At 38.7% G+C, this 22766-nt stretch overlaps 1 protein-coding gene across 2 annotated transcripts in view; it reads left to right on the plus strand.

Moving 5' to 3' along the window:
• The window catches only part of CHD9 (chromodomain helicase DNA binding protein 9), an 86924-nt gene extending 66838 nt beyond the window's left edge, over window positions 1-20086 (plus strand). For both annotated transcript variants that reach the window (XM_058813794.1, XM_058813795.1), the window contains 18 exons: window positions 202-401; window positions 858-1017; window positions 1945-2034; window positions 2824-2927; window positions 3049-3166; window positions 3846-3903; window positions 4248-4290; window positions 4449-4668; window positions 4788-4990; window positions 5221-6129; window positions 8240-8403; window positions 9338-9610; window positions 10391-10559; window positions 11474-11613; window positions 12102-12323; window positions 13116-13244; window positions 15259-15363; window positions 16657-20086. In XM_058813794.1, the coding sequence (XP_058669777.1) occupies window positions 202-401; window positions 858-1017; window positions 1945-2034; window positions 2824-2927; window positions 3049-3166; window positions 3846-3903; window positions 4248-4290; window positions 4449-4668; window positions 4788-4990; window positions 5221-6129; window positions 8240-8403; window positions 9338-9610; window positions 10391-10559; window positions 11474-11613; window positions 12102-12323; window positions 13116-13244; window positions 15259-15363; window positions 16657-17520 (4171 nt within the window). In that variant the 3' untranslated portion in view covers window positions 17521-20086. The remainder of the gene's footprint in view (window positions 1-201; window positions 402-857; window positions 1018-1944; window positions 2035-2823; window positions 2928-3048; window positions 3167-3845; window positions 3904-4247; window positions 4291-4448; window positions 4669-4787; window positions 4991-5220; window positions 6130-8239; window positions 8404-9337; window positions 9611-10390; window positions 10560-11473; window positions 11614-12101; window positions 12324-13115; window positions 13245-15258; window positions 15364-16656) is intronic.
• The last annotated feature ends 2680 nt before the right edge of the window (window positions 20087-22766 follow it).

Genomic DNA, 22766 nt, shown 5'->3' on the forward strand with positions numbered 1-22766 from the left:
CACTTCTTGTTTAAAACTCTGTTTTAATCAGGTGGAGTTATATTGCAAATGTTACTTTATTATTTCTACTCATTAACTTAAACTGAAAGAAAAAGGCTAAAAGCTAAGTATTTTAGAGAAAAATTCTCTTTTGTAAGAGAAGTCTGTAGGTACCCTAGTGTTTCACTTCCAGGTGCTGATTTGTGTTTCACTTTGGACTAGGTGGGGCCGATGGAGAGAAATTCTGTCCCACGGCCGCTTCAAGAGGCAGCTGAATGAGCACGATGTGGAGATCATTTGCAGAGCCCTCTTAGCCTATTGCCTTGTTCACTACAGAGGGGATGAGAAAATAAAGAGTTTTATATGGGATCTCATCACCCCAACAGAGGATGGGCAAACACGAGAGTTACAGAACCACCTCGGTAAGGACGTCACGTGTTTCTGCACTCAAACAGCTTCATGTGTGTCTGTGGTACTGGGATAAAAACAGCAATAAACCCTCTTTGAACACATCCTGCTTGAAATAAATGGGATTTATTTCAAGCACACAATTCAGCTGATGGGCAAAGAACTGTCGTTGCTGCTTTGCCTTGGATTTGATGGCTTACCCAAATGGTGTTTGGTGTGAGCTTTCATTCCAGTTCAGAATAACCTATTCTATTTCATGGTAGGTGACAGACAGCCCACTCCTCTTCTCCCCCTCTCCTGTTGGTCCTTACTGGTGATGTGTACTCCAGAGGTGCTCTGAGACACAAAAAGTCTCACATACTGATGTTAGTGTTGATCCTGCACTGCAGATTCAATATCTGTATAGCATATGGGAACTGTCAGTTTTGTGGGCATCTATATCTATACCTGTAATATTTTACATTATACAGGCTTATCAGCCCCTGTGCCTAGAGGAAGAAAAGGAAAAAAAGTGAAGACCCAGGCTAGCACTTTTGATATACACAAAGCAGAATGGCTTCGAAAATACAATCCAGAGCATCTGTTGCAAGATGAAGGCTACAAAAAGCACATAAAACACCATTGCAACAAGTAAGCAGTAGCTGAAGTGTGAATGTCTTTCAATGTATGATTTTTTCTTCTAGTTTCTCATTGTCTTAGACTTTAAAATAGTTGTGGCAGTAGGAAGAAAGAAGTTTTAATGGTGTTATTTTGATTAGAATAAATAGGTCATGGTGTCTTTGTAGGTGAACAGATAATTTCACATGTAAAATAATTCTGTTACAATTTTTGAAGACACTGTTTTTGTGTATGGAGGGATCCCTTGCTAACTTGTTTGGGAAGCCTTGCAGCAGCCAAGGGACCAAAGAGTGGGAGTGCTTGTCAGAGAGACTGAAAGCACTGAAGTTGTTGCCCCTCAATCTCACATGCTGTTTCCCTGGCATGTTTTTTAGGCTTCAGAGAATATGAGCTACCAGTTTGTGAAAGCTTAGTCATTCATGGCAGTGAATGAGCTTGGTGTAGATAAACAATTTTTCTGTAGCAAAAGTTGCCATATTATGCTTGGACAATTCATACAGCCGTAATCAAGAATTGAGATAAAGCATGGAGAAGTCATTGGGGTCACTAAATTATGAGTGAGAAGGAAAGGAAAGGTTAAGGGGAGGCTGTTCACTGTCAGCCCACTCAATCCTCTCTAAGGACATGCTCTAAGCAGGAAAAGGGAAATAGTACTTTATTCTTAGCAGTATTTTATGAAGCAAGTGAAGAGTGTTCTGCTGACCCTGGTCTTCAGGATTTGAAAGAAAATTTTGCAATGAAACAGTTTGTAAATGTGATGACAATAAAAAGTCTTAGGTCACCTGAGCTGGATGTTACTTCCTTAAAAGTGAAGGAAGTAGGTTTTAGGAAAATGACTTGAAATATCTGAGATACAACAAAAGACAAAAGAAAACAATCCACAATTATTGAAAGCTTTTTGAGTTCTAATATTTGTATTTCTCTTTTTTCTTTATTTAGAGTCTTACTTCGAGTAAGAATGCTATATTACTTAAAGCAAGAAGTCATTGGTAATGAATTCCAAAAGGTCTTTGATGGAACTGATGCCAGGTGAACTATAGAGAGAGTATTTTTACTTGTTTATTTCAAATGTCAGATGAATATTCAAGAATCTGCCTAGACCTAAATAAGACATGCTAAAACTAAATGTGTTTATCCTTAGGCTGTGAGGAACATGTTTTTTGTTTTCTCTTTGTTTACTAAACACTTCATCAACTTGACATGAGGAAGTCCTGATTCCTCTTCATGAGTCTAGCTATATAAAGTAAAATAATATGAGTCAAATAGACTGAAAAAGTGAGTGAAAGATAGAATTATGTACTTGACATGATAATTGGCAGGTTTTCATCTGCTTTTGATTATGTGCTGTGTATTCCATTAATGCCTTCATTTTTTTTTTTTACTTTTTTTTTGGTGTAAAGGCAATTATTGCTGTTTGGAAATTCTTGAACTCACTGCTACTGGAGCTTGTGGGAGATAGAAAGCTGTAATTTGATTCAGAAATACTCGTGAAGAACAGTCCCTCTCATGCTATTAAACACTCACCCAGATAATCCTTGGTTTGCAAGGTTGTGCCAGCACAGGCTGCTGGGAGTTGAAGTTCACTTAGAGAGGAAGAATGTTGTATACTGGTTTTGCTTTTGTATTCTTTCCCTATTACTGGTCTCAAATACTAAATACTAAGCTGTCTGGGTGTTTTGTATTGCTGGTGTTACTGTATTTGTGTGCTTGAAGAGAGAGGTTTAAAGTCCCACATGAAGTAGAAATGTACTAATATCAAAATGTATTTCTGCCTCTGAATTCTATTAATGTTGGTATGCTCTTGGTGATTGTCTTTAGTGAAATTGATGTTTGGGTTCCTGAGCCAGACCACTCTGAAGTTCCTGCTGAGTGGTGGGATGCAGATGCAGATAAATCTCTTCTAATTGGAGTTTTTAAACATGGTGAGTAATGAGGGTGACTGTGTTTGCAGTTCCCCACACCCCAAAATAAAAACACTCTACACTCAATTTTTTTTTGTGTACTCTGCAAGTTGAATTTTTGCCACTTCTTTTTCCATTATAGGTTATGAAAAATACAACACTATCAGAGCAGACCCAGCTCTTTGCTTCTTGGAAAGGGTTGGAAAACCAGATGAGAAAGCAGTTGCTGCTGAACAGAGAGCAAATGATTATATGGATGGGTATGGAAGGGAATGTTTTGGGGCCTTAAAGCAAACAAATTTGTATTTACATGTTGTACCTTATTCTCTTCCTAACTGATTTTACGTGAGTTTGGTGTCGTTGTAAGCGATTCCACTGTGATTTTACTCCCATAGGGTGGGAAAGAGGGTTGGTAAATCAACTACTGAACTTTGGGATTTGACATTTAGGGAAAAATGCAGCAACCTGTTATTGACAAGGATTCTACCTTGTGTTGATAAGTTAAAAATACTACTTAGACACTGAATTGCAAAAGCATTCAGAGGTGGATTGCTACAGACCTGTTCAACTTGATTTCAGGTCAGCTTTTCATGTCTTAGTCTTGTGTAGCTGACCAGTGACCCCAGTAGATCAATGTGAGAATTACTGGTTACTGCTGAAAGAGAGAACTGCTTTTATTCATTGCCTCATCACTGAGGTTTTCAGTTGTATATAAAGGTATTCATCAAAGAATATCTTTGGATGATACAGTGACTTGGGGGGAGCAGGATTCAAGCCAAAGTTGCCATGAAATACTTTCTTCATTTCAAAGAAAAAAATAAATACAGCATCTTACTAAATTTAAATGAGTTTTGCTTAATTGAAGAGAGTGTAAGAACTTTTCAGTTAGTAGTGTAAAATATTACTAAAATGGCTTCTTTTGTGTTGAAATTTTAACAGGGATGTGGAAGATCCAGAGTATAAACCAGCACCAGCACTGTTTAAAGATGACATAGAGGTATAGTAGGCACCAGTTAATCGTTCCTTTTAACACCCATTCACTTAGACACTTCAACACACATTCACTTGTAATGTAATACTTCCACCTTTTTGTTGGGCAAATCATTACTTTTTTTTTCTGCTGATAAGGCTTGCTCCATGAGTTTCTGAAGTTGTCTGGGTGGGTGGGAATGATAGGGAATTGCTGCATAGTTCTGTTGTATGCCCTGTTAGCCATTTATCCAAACTATTTGTTACTTTTGTTCTTTTTCATATTCAGAAATTGTTGTAAGATGTACATTTAACCTAAATCTCTGGAGGAGGCTATATTTTAAATTGTGCTTCTCTTTTGTTTTTTTACAGGATGATGTTTCATCCCCAGGTGATCTCGTAATAGCAGATGGAGGTAAATCCATAAAACTACAAATCTGAGCCAGTTGCTGTTGTGTTTTGAATTGTTTAATTCTTGTGATTCTTATTTAAAATCTCATTAGCTAATGTAGAACCATAGACACCAGCAGTAATCAACTTCTTTATTTTTCCCATGACTTGGTTTTTGTACAGATGGACAAATGATGGAAGGGGACAAAATCTACTGGCCCACTCAGTCTGCCTTAACAACGCGGCTGCGCCGCCTGATCACCGCTTATCAACGCACCAGTAAGAACAGGCAGGCCCAGCAGATCCAGCCAGCACTCCCAGTACAAACCAGTATGATGCAGCTGCCATATGAGGAAGCTGCACTAAATCCAAAGATGGCTGCTAAGATTGAAAGACAGCAAAGGTATGTGCAGCATGCAAATGTACTTTTTCAATCTGCCCTTACATAAAAAATGGTAAAGACATAATGTGTGAAACAGTGAAGAAATTGACAGAATTTCACATTTTTTCTTGCTGGTCAAGATGGACAAGAAGAGAAGAAGCTGACTTTTACAGAGTCGTGTCCACATTTGGAGTGGTCTTTGATCCTGAGAGGGGACGGTTTGACTGGACCAAGTTTCGAGCGATGGCTCGGCTGCACAAGAAAACTGATGAGAGCTTGGAGAAGTACCTGTATGCATTTATGTCAATGTGCAGGAGGGTCTGTCGCCTCCCCTCAAAAGAAGGTGGGTGTGTATGTTTTTACTTTTTACATTTGTATTGTCGGTGCCTACCTTGAAAAGGTTTTTCTTTCATGTGTTGGAAGATAAAAATGGGGGAGGAAGAATTAAGGAAACCTGTTGAGGGTAAAATTGCAAGCTTATAATGGGGAGACATATCTTAGCTCATTAGTCATCTACGTAAAGTACTGATGTGTTGGTTTTGGCAGATTCTCATTTGTTTTGTTCTAATCCAGAGCTCGTGGACCCAAACCTTTTCATCCAGCCCATCACGGAGGAACGCGCTTCCCGGACTTTGTACCGCATCGAGCTCCTGCGCAAAGTGCGGGAACAGGCCCTCAGGCACCCCCAGCTCTTTGAGAGGCTAAAGCTGTGCCAGCCAAACCCTGACCTGCCTGTCTGGTGGGAGTGTGGGACTCACGACAGGGATCTGCTTATTGGAGCTGCTAAGCACGGAGTCAGCAGGACAGATTATCATATTCTTCGTGATCCTGAACTCTCATTTATGTCTGCCCAGAGGAACTATAATCAAAACAAAGTGGCTCTCTCAAGGACTTCTACTCCACTCTTGCACCAGTACCAGATGGCATTATCTGCTTCTCCTCTTACACCTCAGTCAAGACTGTCAGATGCTAAAGTGAATGCTTTTGAGGACACAAAAGCTAAAAATGAAAATCTGAAAGAGGATCCTCAGTCTTCTGAAGAGGAATCTATGTCTACAGAGGAGACACAGACAATACTAAAATCTGAACCTTTGAGTCCCAAAAATGGCACCCCAATACAAATGTCAGACCACAGACCTAGCGTGAAGGCTGAGACAGACAGACGCATGGTGGCAGCAAGGACAGAGCCTCTAACGCCAAACGCAGCTTCCAAAAAACAGAGAGTCAGCAAAAGGGGGTCTGACTCTAGCTCTGACTCAGACTCTGACTCAGATAGATCATCCTGTTCTTCCAGGTCATCATCTTCATCCTCTTCGTCTTCCTCATCTTGTTCCCACTCTCGATCTGGCTCTAGCTCTTCATCATCCTCATCTTGTTCTTCAGCATCTTCATCGTCCTCCTCGTCGTCCTCATCATCATCGTCATCATCATCATCATCGTCTGAAGAGAGTGATAGTGATGAAGAGGAGGCACAAAAACGTGGTATGTGTGTAGTCTTACTTCTGCAGTATAATTCTTTACTGAACTAGTTTATTCTTAATGGAAAAATGTCTTTAAAAGGCTTTTAGATCCCATGGAAGTTAACTTTATTAAACATAATGTAAATAAACATATTTGCTTAATTCTTCCAAGTGAGTTGGAAGAATTTCAGGAATACTCCTTTTTGTTTGCTCCATATCAGAGCCTTGGTGAGGTACTTAGGACGTGTTGTGATCCCTAAGCAAGGTTGCTGTGCATGTGGTTCATGTGTGGGAGACTGGAATGGGCAGCATTTTCTGGAAATATACTCTCTGTGTGTGTATCCCCTGTTATGGGCTCTTATCCTAAACAGATCCTTTAGGTTTCCCTGTTTGTTTTTTCCACTCTTGCTCACCTGTCTATGTAGCTTCCTCATATGTTCTTTCATAAAACCTGCAAGCTTCCTTCTGTCCAAACTCGAGTCATGTCAGCTGATTTCTGTTGTGAATTTTAGTGCCCAAACAATGTTTTTGCACTGAAAATTTTCAAACACTTTAAAACTTTTCAAAAAATTCACTTAAAATAAAACCTGCTTAGCCAAGACTGAGGTGGCTGCAGCACATAAGACCATGTAACACAGACACAGTGAAAGCTTCAAACTGGAAGCAAAAACCTCTGATAAAGTGATTTAGAGTTTTTAATAACCCAACCATTCATTATATAGTACACTCCTTACTTTGCTGCTGTGAAGTGGCCTCTATTTCCCCCACTGAAACTCAGAATATGGAAAGATTTCTCTATGTGATACAAATGGTAATAGAGAAGGGAAGAAAATGAAGGCAGGCAGTGGGATGAAGAACCTGTTCTTTTCCAATGCCTAAGAGGAAAAGGCATTGTCTTAATCAGATGGATCTCCTTGTCCATGGAGATGACAAATGGAAACCATGGGGTTAATTTACTGGGGAAATGATTACTGAGCAAGTAAAATTCCACTTAGAGAAAATTACTAATATGCTGCTGCCTGTAGCAGGGAAAAGACGTTTTTAGAGGAAGCAGTTGGTGTGCAAACAGTAAAACAATGACAGCAAAGGAATGCTTATATAACATAAATATTCAGATAGAGATTGTGGTTACCATAAGTGTGCTGCAAGTCCAAATATTATGCTTGTTATGTACCAGCTCAGTCTGTTTAGGCAAATAATCCTGCCTTCCTCAGACTGCAGAATCTCATAAGTCAGATGGCTTTTTTGTTTTGGAGGGGTTTTTTTGGTGGTTTTGCTGTTAGTTTGAAGAGATGGGTATAGGCTGGAAGGTTCACTTAACTTTATAATTTTAAGGCCAGGTTTTATTTCATTGGTGATTCAATGGCAATGACCCTTTGGCATACTTTCCACATTTGAAGCATCTCTGAAGGGAGTGCTGGATTCTATCAGATGACTCAGTACAGAGCTATTGTTAAGGACAAATCTAATTTCTGAAGAGCTGCCCCTCTTGCTCCTTGTGCTACTGTAGTAGTTGGATTTTCAGGCAACACTTTTTTTTTGTTGTTTCAGACTGTTTCCCCACGTCATAGTGAAATTTCTGTTGTCTGAATGGAGGCAGAAATTAAATACTAATGATGAAATATAAGAAAGCCAGAGGACACACTGGAAAGATAATAGGGAAAAATCCTCAATGATCAAAAATTGAACAACTGAATTATGCAGGCACACATGTTCAAGGCATGGAGCATCCAGTAGTCCATGCAGTAAACGAAATGGTTCTTTTAAAGTACTCTCCCAGTGGATTTCCCATGTGCTGGTGATAGACACCTTTGCTTTCAATTTAATTCAATGCTTTAGTGAATGTTGTCTTATCAAATAAATATGTTAAGTGAAGACTGTCTGTTAGATGATTCTGAAGCATGTCTGTTTCCAATAGTAAATGGTCAACATCTTCAGCTTCCAAATACTAACAGGAATATGTGTGGAATTTACATCTCTAGAAAAGGATCAGCCTGAAAAACCTAATTCTTCAGTTTAACTTTGTGTTTGGACTTTCTCTGAACATTGTTGTGTGTGTTTTATTCACCTGGACCTCTTACAGTAAGTGTCTAATTCCCTTACAGCATAATGATTTTGATGGTTTTATTTAGCAGAAGGAACTCCACATATAAAAGCCTATGACGAAGAGAGTGTGGCCTCTCTGAGCACCACACAAGATGAGACACAGGACAGTTTCCAGATGAACAATGGGACACCAAATTCTGGTTATCTCCTACAAGGTGGATACATGCTGGCTGCATCCTACTGGCCAAAGGCAAGTTCATAATGCAACCTTGAAAACCAAAATAGTAGTTGAAGGTGGGCTCTAACATGAATATTCTGTTAAGTATGTTAGAACCAAGAAGCAGGGTCAATAGCTGTAGGATTTGAGCTTCAGGACCTTTTAGATGTTGTTATGTTGTCTCCTAAAACATGCATTTAAATCTGGGTACTGCTTTTAATAATTCTTGAAGGGGAGTATAATTGTAATGTTACAAGCCCTTGGCACATTGTGAAAAATGACATTCAAAATGTAGAAAGTTGACTTGTATCAAATATAGCAGAGAGCCTTGAACTGAGAAATAAGTGTTTGCTTACAGAACTTGTAATTTTAGCAAATTTATCTGTCAAATAACTGTGAAATGATCAGAAAATCCAGTAGTTTTTGTAGTCTTCATGTACTTAGCTGAGTTTACTGGGACTTGAGAACTGTGTATTACAGAGGTGTGTGATTATCTGTGTTTGGTGCCCAAAGGATGGGAATGAGGAATTACATGGCTTTGGAAGATAAAAGGAGACATAAATAGTAATCTGTAGGTTTAGTTTTGTAAATGGTATTTGCTGTATGGTATGGTGCTGCTCACAGGTTCAGATCCTGCTAACAGTGAGTCAAAGCCACACATACAAATATTGCTTTGGTAGTTACCATATCTTTCCTTTAAAAATCAGGAAGTTAGTGTATTTCAGTCATTTGCCAGACCCTGCACAGATGAGAGAAATTGCATATTTGTTTAGAGGTTTATAGTATTATGTACAGAAGTGCTTTCACAGATTTACAGCGAATCAGTACAAATCCAGGAACTTCAAAATCTTCAAGTCCAGTGATAAAAATGTTGTCATTTCTCTTCTCTGTAGAATTAAGAGCTAATACATAAAAGTAACAGTGTTGGTAAGCATTGCTCTTACAGAATGACTTTCTCATATTTCAGGACCGAGTTATGATTAACAGACTGGACAGCATTTGTCAGACAGTGCTGAAGGGTAAATGGCCTTCAGCCCGAAGGAGCTACGACAGCACCACCGTGGCCTCCTTCTACACCACCAAGCTGCTGGACAGCTCAGGGGCAGCTGCAGAGTACTGTGAGCCCACTGCACCCACACCCCCTCTGGCAGCTGTAAAAGAAGAATATGAGCAATCTCCCCAGCTGTCAAAGGTGAAGAAGCATGTACGAGAAAAGGAGTTTACAGTGAAAATCAATGACGTATGTTTATTTTTATTGCCCTAGGACCTGGTTGCGATTGCGGTGTGCGGCATGCTTTACCTGCAAGTGGCTGCCTGCTCTCACTCTCACTTCTTCACACACTTGTTTGTGGGTATTTGGGTCTGCTGCTTCTGGGCACTGAGTGTTTGGGGTTTGGGTTTGGTTTTTTGGGGAGGGGGTTTTTCTGTGTTCTTTTTTTCTTTTTTTTTTTTTTTTTTTTTTTCTTTTATTTGCTTAAGCCACTGGAAGGAATCTTTTTTTTTTTTTTTTTTCCCCTGAATTGAGTTTTTGCCATGCTGGTGCTTCCTCAGACAGCTTGTTTTATGCTGTTTCTAACAAATCTGGTTAGTATAAAAAGGTATTTCTGCTGCTCAGCTTTTTTTTTTCATTTCAACAAGCACTTTATTATTTCATGGTCTTTTAGAGGATTACAGGAAAATTTCCTGGTTTAAATGCAGGGTAGAAGCTTCAAACATTTTGTTTATCTGAAGTTTGGGACCTATTTGTAGCACATAAAAATATGTGACTATTTGCTCTTGTAGTTGGGTCTAGGACTGGATTCAGGAGGTAAACAGCTTACCAGTGTCTGGATTTTTCAGTTCAGATGAAATTTCTGTTCATATTCTGGTTTTACATGGAAGAACAAGATTGTACAAGGTCTAACACAGTGTTTTCATTCTTTCTCAATTCTGCTGGAGTAACTGTATGTGAAATCCTGATTGTGAAGTAGTTCTTTCTGCTTCAGCAGAAGCTCTTCTAATCCTGGCATTTATTTAACAGGAAGGTGGTTTGAAATTGACTTTTCAGAAGCAGGGACTGTCTCAGAAAAGGCCGTTTGAAAGCGAGGAGGGTGCATTGGGTCAGCAGCAATATCTGGCTCGGCTCCGTGAACTCCAGAATGCTTCAGAAACCAGCCTTGTCAACTTCCCCAAATCACTTCCCAAATCAGGTACAAAACACGTCAGAAAGGAGAAGGGCAATGTAGTATTCAGTCTGCTGGGTTCTTCTGTTGATATCCATGAATTGGCAATGGAGAGAGATGTTTGCAGTGTTCTAAACTGCAGCCTGGAGAAATTCTCTCCAGTGTGGAGCACATGATGCTTTATCATAGTGTCAATTACTGTAATGTTAATTTAGTAGAATGATGCCATTATACACTGTAAACCCCCTCCAAAGATTTTAATAATTATAGAGTGCATCACTGTACACTGACAGTAATCAGTTTAACTCAGAACTTAATGTGGCTACTTTGTAAATAAAGATGAAGAGTTCCAGATTTATGCCTCTGCCAATTTGAACTCTTGATAATCTTCCTTGTGTCTCATATAAAGAGGCCATGGAGGACAATTGGAATCAATTTTTGATTTATAGCCAAAAACTTACAGCTTGTTTCATAACAAGATAACAATAGGTATACTCTGACAAATACAAATGAGCCTGAAGTAAGGAGCTAACATTTGGATTAAAATATTGGAAATTATTAGAAATGGGTGTTTAACTTAGACCAGCTTCTGCTTCAATTTTGCAACAAACCATTAAAGTCTTGCTGAACATTTGTTTAGGGATGTCTGCCTCTCTTTGTGTATGATATCAACAGTTGTCAGTAGCAATCATCCCTATATGGATAAATTTGGAGGGGGTGCAAGGGCAGTAATGAAATTTTCATACTAAAGTAGCTTTCAGAACCTGATATTCATGATGCTTTAAGCAATCATAAAACAAAGGGCAATTTATCTTAGCTGTTACATGTAGAAATTACATGCACTTGCAATAATTAGAATATTTTTATTTCCTTTCTGTATTCAGAATGTTTCTCTTTATAAAACAAGCATCTGACACAAGTTTGATTGCCTCATTTAATAGGTACTTCCAGTCACTTAACAGCCAGTGCCAATGGAGTCATCGTTGACAGTCAGCCTGTAGTCAAAAAGAGACGAGGAAGAAGGAAGAATGTGGAGGGGGTTGATGTCCTCTTTATGAATAGAAATAAACAGCCTAACCATGTAAGTAAACTTCATTCTGTATCCAAAAAATAAGATCAAAATTATTATTATTATTAATGCCTTAATTGAGCATAACCAGCTGTCCCTGCGCCACAAAAGCTTGTAGGCAAAACTTTGATTTGGGATATTTTTTGCTGATAGTTTATGATTACACAGATGAAAACTGGTGGAGTGTCATTAAATATCAGATATATACAATAGAAATAACTGTTTTTAAAATGTAACTTGAATTCTGATGAACTTTAACAATGTATTATTAAAAATTTGTGGCTTGACATAGCATAGCTATGTCCAATTTGTGACTTGGACATACCTGCCTGTAACATCTGTTATGGAGCCTCATTGGACAGAGACTTGAAGGGATTTCTTTGGCATGAGCCAGTCCTTGAGTGCGATCTGCAAAACTGCGCCTTTCATTGACTCATACAAGAAAAAATTGTGATGGCTTGTTTTCAGTGCAATAAAGCAGATGTTTTTAATTTCTCCAGGTTAATCCAGGTATTAACTCCTGCCAGGTTGCTGCAGGAATAAACCCAGCACTCACCTACACACAGTCCCAAGGCATGCTCGATGCAGAGAGCCCAGTTCCTGTTATTAACCTAAAAGATGGAACAAGGCTTGCAGGTGATGATGCCCCTAAAAGAAAAGATTTAGAAAGGTGGCTTAAAGAACATCCTGGATATGTTGAAGATTCAGGAGCTTGTATTCCTGTGAGTATTTCTTTCACCTCTCCCTAGCTAAATAGTACAATATTTCACATATTATGTATTTTGGTTTGTATTCTGTGTTACGGGGAATTACTTCTTTGTTCTTCTGTTCCACATAGAAAAAGGAAAATGTCCATTTCTTTTTACAGTGTGAGGTCTCCAAGCCTTCCTTTTTTCTCACAAATGTAATTGCCAAGAAAAGCAACACCAAATCAAGACCATTTGATCTTTATATGATTTCACTTAGTATTTAAAAAATTATCTAGGACAAGAAAACTCATATTACCGTGGTACTGATGATAGGGGCTGAAAATGTGTAACAGCATATTTAGTGATGTGCAAAAGGATTAAAGAACTTACTGTGGAATGCATCTCATACCTACAGTACAGTGCTGTGGTAGTGGTGTTTGTGTGGGTATGATTTTCTCATGCTGTTACTTCTAAATTTGACATTTTTTAATGTAAGAAAATCATATGTGTGATATCTGGAATAACAACCTTCCTTCTCCATGAAGGTAATACAAAGCAGTAGCAATCTTCCAGACAGTTAAAGCATTGTTAAAAACTGAAAAATTAGTAAAGCAATGGGCAGAGGCATCAGAGAGATGATGTAGTGCTGTTTACTGGACTGCTTATTAAATGATTGTGATTAGTGGATAGGTACTGGTATTAAAATATTTCTGAAGTTGAAGTTGGCTTCAAATTAATGCCTGACTCAAGAGAATGCACAGAGATCTTACTTTTAAAAGCAGTTATATCAGAAGGATAATTGGCTTTTAAATTCCTTTCTAACAGAGGATGCAGCTGCACGATGGGAGGCCCAAACAAAAACGACACCGTTGTCGAAACCCCAACAAACTGGATGTTAACAGTTTAACTGGTGAAGAACGTGTTCAGCTCATAAATAGAAGAAATGCAAGAAAGGTATTTATGATACTGTTCCCATTCTCATACTCCCCAAATGAAAAGTTATTCCCGGCGAAGAACTTAATATGCTACACTTACTAAAATTTTCCCAGTATACAAATGAAAGGTTTTTGTTTTAAAGTTTTGGCACAGAACAAAAGATGTAAATTTCAATCGTCTAGTAAATATTTTGCTACTATGAAAATATGTAAGATACAGATAGAAACTTAGCCCATGGTTTATTGAACTGAACACTCTGTATGATGCAGTGTTTGTGCCATTGACTCAGACAGAGGCAGGGGCCACTAAAATAAATGTTCAAAATCCATTATCAAAGTGGCAACTTTGTCAGAAGTTTGAGATTTTTTTGTGATCTTCTCATTACTATTTTTGGCAAAATTGTTTTGGTAATATATCTGCCAAAGAAACTTGTCCTTTGGAATTGAGGCAATCCTCCGTACTGGATGATTTTGCTTTTTGCTTTTTTCAGTAATGTCTGCCATTTGTCCTTTGTGGATCTGCCAGTAGTATTGGCTGTCAGTCACATTTCTAGGTGAAATGGTAGGGGAACAGGAGAACAAAAGGAGAAGGGGAATTCTTGTGTGAAAAGGCAGCAGTGGAAGATGTGAGGGCAGGTGTTGAATTGAATTTTTGTGCAGGTGGTCAAAGTTTGGGAACAGCACAATGCATTTGAACAGGCTCTAGGGAAGGCTAAAGGCAATATTCAAGAAAAGCATGCAGAACATCAGTGATGTCTGTTGAACAGATCTGGCCAGGTGTGTTTGATGGTGTCTTTGAATGTCAGTGTAGCACCAGAGCAGCAACCCGGGGGGAGTCTTTGAGCTGTTGATTCCATGTAAGGAGCATTTTCCCTTTCCCTTGTGGCACTGCCTGCTTCTCTTTTTGTTGGAGCAGCTACAAGGGAAGCAGGATGGGGTTTTTTTGTATGCTGCTATATTAAGGTCAGGAGCTTTGTCCATCTGTACAGGAGAGCAAGGCAGAATTTGAGTCTTTAATCTCTTCAGTGTATTGAGACAGCAGCTCTGAAGGGGAACCAGAATGGTTGTGAGTCTCTTGGAACTGAGATCTGTGGCTGCTCTTCAAGAGCTGTGCCCTGAGGGATCTTGTCAAAGTTGAAGATCAAGGAGTGAGAGATATGATCTCTGTTTACTGTGAAAACCTGTGTTTTCATGATGGCTTTTTTCCTCTCAAATTTCCACTCCATAGCTGGTGCTTGGATGCTTAATTAATACCAGGTTTTCCATGTATCAGTTGTCTCCAATTTCTGTGTGTCACCAAACCTGTTTTTTCTCATTTACTTTTTTAGTTCTGTAATACTTTTGAGTAGCAGGGAGTGAGGGCCCAAAAGTAGCCTAGAAAATATGAGTTTAAGTTGCAGTTTATAGAGAAAGTTAAGCAGAAACTGGAAAATTTTCTTCTTTTTCTTTCTGGATCTGAATAATTCGTCTCATTAATTTAAAAACCTTACTTTCCTGCTTATCTGCTTTTATTAGGATATGCTGTTTAGTAACTTTATTTTGGCCCTTCTTGCATGAAAAAAAACCTCAGGAACTTAATTCATGATTGCAGTGCCTCCTAAATAGTTTTAGAAGTTGACTGAGATGAGAGAACAGGATTTATATACTGAATAAAGGAAAAGCTTAACAGGGTTGTACTTTGACCTTCTTGGTAATACTTGGACCACTGTTCTCTGTTCATGTGGTTGCTCTTCCATTCATTGCATGTCTAAATAAATACTAAATATTAAACATCAGTGGGAATGTCAAATACTGAAGTCTTGAATTGAGTTCAATAGATGAATTTGAGTTTAGTAGATTTAGAACAAATCACATACACATCTATCACCAGGAGTCAGCCAAAAGCTGCATCATGCTCCATGATAACTTGAAGTGAGGCTTTATTTGTACTGTGTAATTCAAAAGATAAAAAATGAAACAGTGTCAGGTATTAATGTTGCCTTTTTTCTTATCAGTTGTCACAAATTCACTGACTTCTATCTTCTGCTTCTCAGGTTGGGGGTGCATTTGCTCCTCCTCTGAAGGATTTGTGCAGATTCTTGAAAGAAAATCCAGAGTATGGAGTGGCTCCTGAGTGGGGAGACGTGGTAAAACAGTCTGTAAGTATTTGCAGAATAAGATAACCATGACATGAAATGTATCTGAAAGGAAACAAGGCAAATAGAAAAAGCATGCATGCCAAGAGGTGTGATTTTCATTTCTGGTATTACATGAACAGCAAACATGAGTCAGTGTCAGCTTTCTGCCAGCTCAGTTCAGTAAATGCTTTGCTGGCACAACTGGAATAAGAGAAAGGGGTGGAACAGTGACTGGCAACCCCAAATTAGAGATTTTGTTGAAGATGCTGTAATAGTGTGACTTCTCGTGTCTTAAATATAGCCCAGTGGCTTTTAGGAAAGATATTAGCCAAGAAATCATTTAAGAAAGAGAGTACTTTCTCTAAAGTTTCAGTTGGGAAAAAAATTCTTATTTTTAAATATTTATTTTACTTTTAGCATGCACCTCTGATAAATCAGGATAGTGAGGATACTATCAGTTAGTCTTGCCTTGAAAATAAGGCCACATTTTGAACTTAAAGAAGTTGTATTGTATAGTGTATACCTCTGAATAGAGGTATAAATACTAGCAGAATTACTTTGAGAAAGTAGCAGTTACCTACAGTAGAGGAGAACAGAACTTGAGTTCTGAATTGCTCTGGTTGCATTAAGCTAATACAAATCAGAGTTATTTGCTAGGGGAAAAAGGCAGTTGTACCATAGTGTTGAGTTATATTTGATCTTATGGTTGCCTTTTTAAAAAGGAAATTTCAAGACAATACATTTTAAAGGGAATATTGGTATTCATTGCAATTCTTTGTTGTTAGGTAGGAGGTCTTTAAGTGGTGAAGCAATACTATACAAATCCTAAATAGAAGTACTAAGAATTTAATTTAAATTCAGATTGAGTCTTTATTGGTTTTTCTTCAGTTTATGGATGAGATGAAATATGAGGGCATTAAAGAGACACCAGCGAAAATAAAAAGGGCTCAGGGATTGTCAGTCTGTGTGCAATCACACATATTTAACTTTAAATTGAAAACGAATTAAACTGTCAAGCGATTGCTGTGTGATAATATTTCAAAGCAATGCTGGTTTAGATCTTAGATCTTAGCTTGCTCCTATAATTAGCTGTATTTGGCTTGATTTGCCAGGAAGCCATGAAGGGTGGGGTAGCAGAGGGTGTGAGAAGAGCCCTCACAGTGGAGATGGGCTGTAGACATTTGGGATGCGGTAGCACAGAGTCAGCCCAAATTCCAGGGAGCTGCTGCTCTGAACACTCGAGTTCTGTGTTTGCTTTTCCTTTGCCATCCTGAAGATGCCGAATGGCGCTAAAGTGCCGCTGTGTCTCTGCAGGGCTTCCTCCCCGAGGGGATGTTCGAGCGCATCCTGACGGGCCCGGTGGTGCGGGAGGAGGTGAGCCGCCGGGGGAGGCGCCCCAAGAGCGAGATCGCCAAGGCCACGGCGGCCGCGGCCGCAGCCTCGGCGCACAGCGTGTCCGTGAACCCCCTGCTGGCCAACGGGCTGCTGCCCGGCGTGGAGCTGCCCGGCCTGCAGGCCCTGCAGCACAACCTGCACAACCTGCAGTCGCTGCAGGTGACGGCGGGACTCATGGGAATGCCGGCCGGCCTCGCCGCCGCCGCGGGAGAGGCCAAGAACGTGGCTGCCATGTTCCCCATGCTGCTGTCGGGCATGGCCGGGCTGCCAAACCTGCTGGGCATGGGAGGGCTCCTGGCAAAGTCCACGGAATCCGCCGAGGAGAAAAAGGGAAACGATGCGAAGGAGACGGATGCAAAGAAGGAAAGGACAGAAGACCAAAACACGGACACTGGTGGTGAAAACTCTGTTTCCAGTTCTCCTTCGACATCCTCTGCCGCCGCAGCTGCCAATCCTCTCTCTCTTAACCCTTTACTTTTGTCCAACATACTTTACCCAGGGATGCTTCTCACTCCAGGCCTTAATCTTCATATCCCAGCTTTGTCTCAGTCTAATATTTTTGATGTACAGAACAGTGAAAGCAATGACACGGGCTCAGCCAAGCCCACAGAAGAAAAGGAGGAAAATTCTAGGGTTAGAGATCAGGAAGACAAAGGGGGAACAGAGCCAAGCTCTCACAATGAAAACAGCACAGATGAGGGTTCAGAGAAAGCAGATGCTTCATCTGGATCTGACAGTACATCGTCTTCATCTGAGGATTCGGATTCGAGCGATGAAGACTGACCCCAGACTCTGCACTTAAATTATAAACTGATTTTGAATTTATTCTTTAATTATTTCATTGTAAATAACCCAGTGTTGAGTGCATCAATGATTTACTGACCGAACATTTCAGTATTTGTTTAGAAGTGCAAACTGCTTTCAGAGACGTTTTGCATGTAATATTTCTTGAAGTTCATAAGTTTCTGAACTTGTATGTACTATCAAATACACAATGGTGTAAAATTACAACAAAAGGCATTATAATTTTGTTGGGGGGTTAATTTTATGAAAATAATGCTCAAGTAAGAGCTGTATATTTAATATATTTGCAGTGAACACAGAATACTTTATGCATATTATTGATTTAATTTGAATATAGTTTTACAGCCTCCTTGACACTTATAATTTACAGATCAAAACTCAGCAATAATTTGGGCAGCTAATGAATGTCATGAAAGCTGTAGAATCTACATCACCATCCATTGCTTTAATTACATGAAAATGCTCTAGTGTTGTGATGCACTGCTGTTTCCAATTCAGGTACAAGTGTGTTTAAAAGAAGATAAATTTTTCCCAATTAGCCAATTAAACTGGCTACCTGTTACCTCAGCTGAGTTAGTTTAGGAAGTTTACATTGGTTTCTATTACTTGTTTTCAGGTTTCGTTTTGTTTTTTAAAGACATCCTGTATAGCATGTTAAAATCTGAGTTACTTGAGGTAAGACTGTTGGGGTTTTCTTTCCCCCTTATTGCAGCTGTTCTCTTTGACAGCAGTAAGGGGAAAATAAAGCAAAAGCTGTCTTATCTCATGCTACTTGGCACCATGTAGGTCTATTTAGTTTACACCTTGCAAAGTTTTGGGCTCCCTCTGCAGAATTAAAAGTCCCAAAATGAGGAGTAGTTTCCCCGAGACTCAGAAGAGGCAAACTATCATAAAGTGCCACTGAAAAGACCTTTCAACACTGCATAATTCATGTAAAAATTGTTTGTTTGCTTTGTTTGTGTAGATTTCTATTTGTGTTTTATGTCATAAAACCTCCTGGAGTTCCCAGTTAATAATGGTAAATAAAGTACAGATAGTTTTGAACTCCTTTTGAGTTTAAACTTCTCTGCAGATTTAAATCTGACTAAACATTATCCAAAATCATTATTGGGATATCACTTCATATATTATGCTGAGTTACCCACTAAAGAAAAAAGCACTTTGAATAGTAAGGAAGACAAATTATTCCTAGAAACCACAGTAACAGGGCATAAGGCATCTCGTTTCAAGTCCAAATCCTTAGAACCCTTTACTATATGAAATCTGTCAAAGATTCCTCCTTCTTCTTAAGCTGCTATTACTCTGACACAGTCGAGGCCCAGATTCACATTTACAGAACTTCTGAACTGACTGAGACTTCAGGTGACCTTGGTTACATCATTTGCGGTCCAAGAATAGGCAAGTGTTAAGAGAAAACAGATACAGGTACTAGTGAAAGTCATGGAAAAAGCTTTACAAAGGGATAAATTTAAAAATAAAAAACAAAAACTGTATATTTTGATATAGTTCTGTTGCTTGCTTGTACAGTAAAACAACTGTGTTGTTTTTTATCAAGAACTTTACCAATGAAATATAAGTTTCTATGTGCAAAATAACTAGCCCCACGATTAGAAGCAGTATTAGATGTAATTACACAATTATACAAGTACCATTTGGATTGTGCTGGTTACGTATTTTCCCAGATAGTATTCTGATTTTTGGCCCTTCATGCAGTGTCTTAGCAATAGTGAAAATCAAAAACTGCCGAGAGAAGGGGGTAGCCAATCTTTCGTCATTAAAAGAAAAAGTATTTCATATTTAATATTTTGCCCTTTGTGTAATATAGCACTTTTATTTAACTAGGATGCATCTATGAAATAGCCAAAGTTTTACAAGCAGTTATTAACTTCGTTTGCTGATGGAGTATGTCAACAATACCATCACTTCCCACCCTTCCCCCACAAAACAAGCCCTAAATCTTGTGGCTAAAACCTAATTTATATCAGATTTATGAAATAAAGTATTTTCCTATTATGGTCAAGTAAGTTTGGTTACTGTTCTAGTGATTCTTTCTATGTAATAAGGCAATTACAGTTTCAAGTAATGAAGGCTGGTGTAGACTTGAACATAATTATATTTGGGTTATTTTTCATCAGTTTGATCCAGAGGGGGAAAAAAGTGTCCCACTATCAGCTAAACTATATGCAAATACGGTTGTATAAAGTTAAGGGTTATAAGGAAACCTCAGTAGAATTACACTAATACTGAAGTTAAAATTAAAAGGATATCCAAGGTGATGATAAAAGTGTGTGTTGGTAGTTACTAAAAAACCTTAGCTGTTATTGCCTTGTATTTCTATCCCTTGTTTCAGGCTTCATGATCCAAGTCTTAGTCCAGGTTTTTTTTGGACATTTGCAATATTTGCCAGTTGTGTTCTGTGTAGTCTGAATTTGCTTTCTGTAGTTGAACAAGCGTCTTAAAAAGTCATTTGTAATTTATTGAATTACTTTCTATGATGTTCTATAGAGCAAATGGAAGTTTAATTATTTTTTATTAAACATATTCTTTGACTACCCGTGATGTCAGCCTCAGTATGTGAAAGTAATGCTGTGTAAGGATTAAACATGGATCTTCCAGCAGCAGAACTCAAGTTTTCAGTGCGAAGTTTTAAAACTGAAATTATTCTTAAGACCTTAAAAAACCCTGCAGACAAGCCAAGGACATAACACACCTACTGCCCAAGACCATGGTTTACTCTTGTATAATTTTACTGGGAATCTAATTCTCTTATCTTACAATCAAACCAGCTGTTACTCCCACCCTTCAGTACTTATGGTTGGAAAAGAATGTATGGTCTAGGTTCTGGACCAAAAGTTGCCCTAATTTTAAATAAGCATGTTGGCAGTGAAATAAGTATCTTTTCAGTCTTCTTTAAAAAAAAAAAAAAACACCAAATTTGCATTACTTTCCACATCTTTATTAAAGTTTTTAATTGTGTACACAGCACTTAACTATTGCATGTATTTCACACAGGGCACAGACATTGCTCCTGAACCCAAGTTGTCTCCTGCTTGTCCTCTGACACCTGGCATTGCATTTGAATGATTCAGTGGTATCCTTATTTATTTTAGTCTGCATTTTGTCTTCAGATCCTGATCATCCTTTTTGAGCTTCTGCAGATGTGTGCACAGGTGATAGAAGTTCACATGTAAATGAGCTCTGTTCTCAACTTCTCTTTTCCATGGAAGTCCTGCAAAATCTCTAACAGTATTTTTTAAAATGAGTTTTGGAATCCAGTTGTCCTGGTCTATAAATTAAATATAAGGATCTATTTTTCAGTGGAAATATTCCCCAGAAAGGTGATCTAGGCACTATATTGGTGGTTAGTTTCTGGCACTCCTTTGAAATTTTTCCAAACTGTATGTGTGGCATATCATAATTAGAGAAGCCTCCTAACAAGGTGTCTAGGGAAAAGTCCTGTCCTATTTGTTTTATTTTGTGTCTCAGAAAATTATTTGTGCCATGTTATTTAGTAATACATTTTTCATGGATTGCTCAGTGTGACCATGCTGATCACCCATTAAAATGAAGGTTTGATGAAGGTCTAATTCAAGCTGTAGCAAGATGAAATGTGCCTGGTCTTCAGAGTTAATATAAAGGGATGTACAGGGTAGTGTTACATTAACTTATTTGTGATGTGCAAGTTACTAACAGCTACTTTTATAGGCAGTTTCTGATTTAGTTCTATTATAACTATCATTACCTTCCACATGAGCAGGCTGTTTCAGTGCAATGTGGGATATACACTGCTTTAGCTGACCAACATTTAAAATTTTACATCTGTGCATTGTTGGACCTTGGGCTGTTGGTGTTGTCTGTAGAGCAGACTAATTGTTCTGGTGTAGCCACGGGAGTTTACAAAATAACTGTCCTGGCTTATCTAAATGTCCCTAATGTTACACAAACAGGCAGTATAATTTCTTTGTTACGTTTAGAGGAAAAGAAAATAAAGATAACAGCTTTCCAAGTTCTTTTCATGATTTTTTTTTGATTGAATGCTGCCTCCTTTCAGGTTCTTTCATGCAAGGAAGGAAGGAAAATGTAATTCCCAAGATCCTTCATGAAGTTAAACTGGAAAATGAGGATTTGTTTGCTCTGCCTCCTGTGTGCTTCCAGTGTGAACGAGACCTGACAGTGCACAATTCCCATTAGTGCTCCAGGTAAGGTCTCATGAATCAAAGGGAGGCTGGTTTGGGAAATTCTTGGGATCCTACTGACAGATACAGTGTCATCATGCAGAGAGATGAGAGCACTTTCCCTAGTGCTCACCAAAACTGGTAACAGTCCTCACACTGTTTTCTGCTCTCAGACAATAAAAGCATTTGATTTGTAGCTCCTCTGCTTGACAGTGTTTGACCTGTGTGCTGCAGCTCAAAGCAGGGGCAAGAGCGTGCTCATGGGGAAGATTTCTGAGACTACAGGACAGTAAAAAATGTATGTTACTGGGGGATAGCCAAGCAGCTGTGAGGGACTGGGGCTGAGAGGGTGTTTGTGGCTGATACTTGTCATACTGGTAGATTTAGCATCTAGCAGTAGTCAAAATCATTCAGATAATTAACATGGAATATGAGGATAACTTTATTATTCTTGGATCTTTTTAATGGGGGATGAGCGAGAGGGAAAGAGGGGAGAAGTGGAGAAATAAGTGAAGCTGTGTCCTCAGACATGAAAAAGATTTCACTAAAATGGTTCTTGTTTGAGTTTTCACTACACCATTAATTGAAAACTTTTCAAAAAAGTTTTCTACACAAGACCAGTCAAGTTAAACCATTTCTTCCTGAAGTCCCAATGCATGAAACCATAGGGAAGTACACAGGTGTAATCACAGCATAATAACCTTCCCTTTAACCCCAGCTTTATTGTTCAATATTGTGAGGGTTTGATCTTCCTTTTTTTTTATATGAGGGATTTTTAAAGAGCAGGTGAATATTTCTCAGTAGAAATTAAATGCTATAATAAGTTATTGCTGCTTTGTGTTTTAGTAGATACTGTAAATTTAAAGCTCTACATTATTTACATAGTCTTCTGGGTGGCCGAGAGCTTCCCATCAATGCTCTGCATAACTCAGAGCAGGAACTTGGCCTCACTGCAAAGTTCACAGCTCCTCTGTGTTATAATAAAAGATGTAAGATTAAGTACAACCCAATCACTTGTTTTTAATGTTGTAAGTTGTCCTGGTAGTCTGG

Source organism: Ammospiza caudacuta, chromosome 13, assembly GCF_027887145.1.
Source record: "Ammospiza caudacuta isolate bAmmCau1 chromosome 13, bAmmCau1.pri, whole genome shotgun sequence".
NCBI classification, from domain to species: domain Eukaryota; kingdom Metazoa; phylum Chordata; class Aves; order Passeriformes; family Passerellidae; genus Ammospiza; species Ammospiza caudacuta.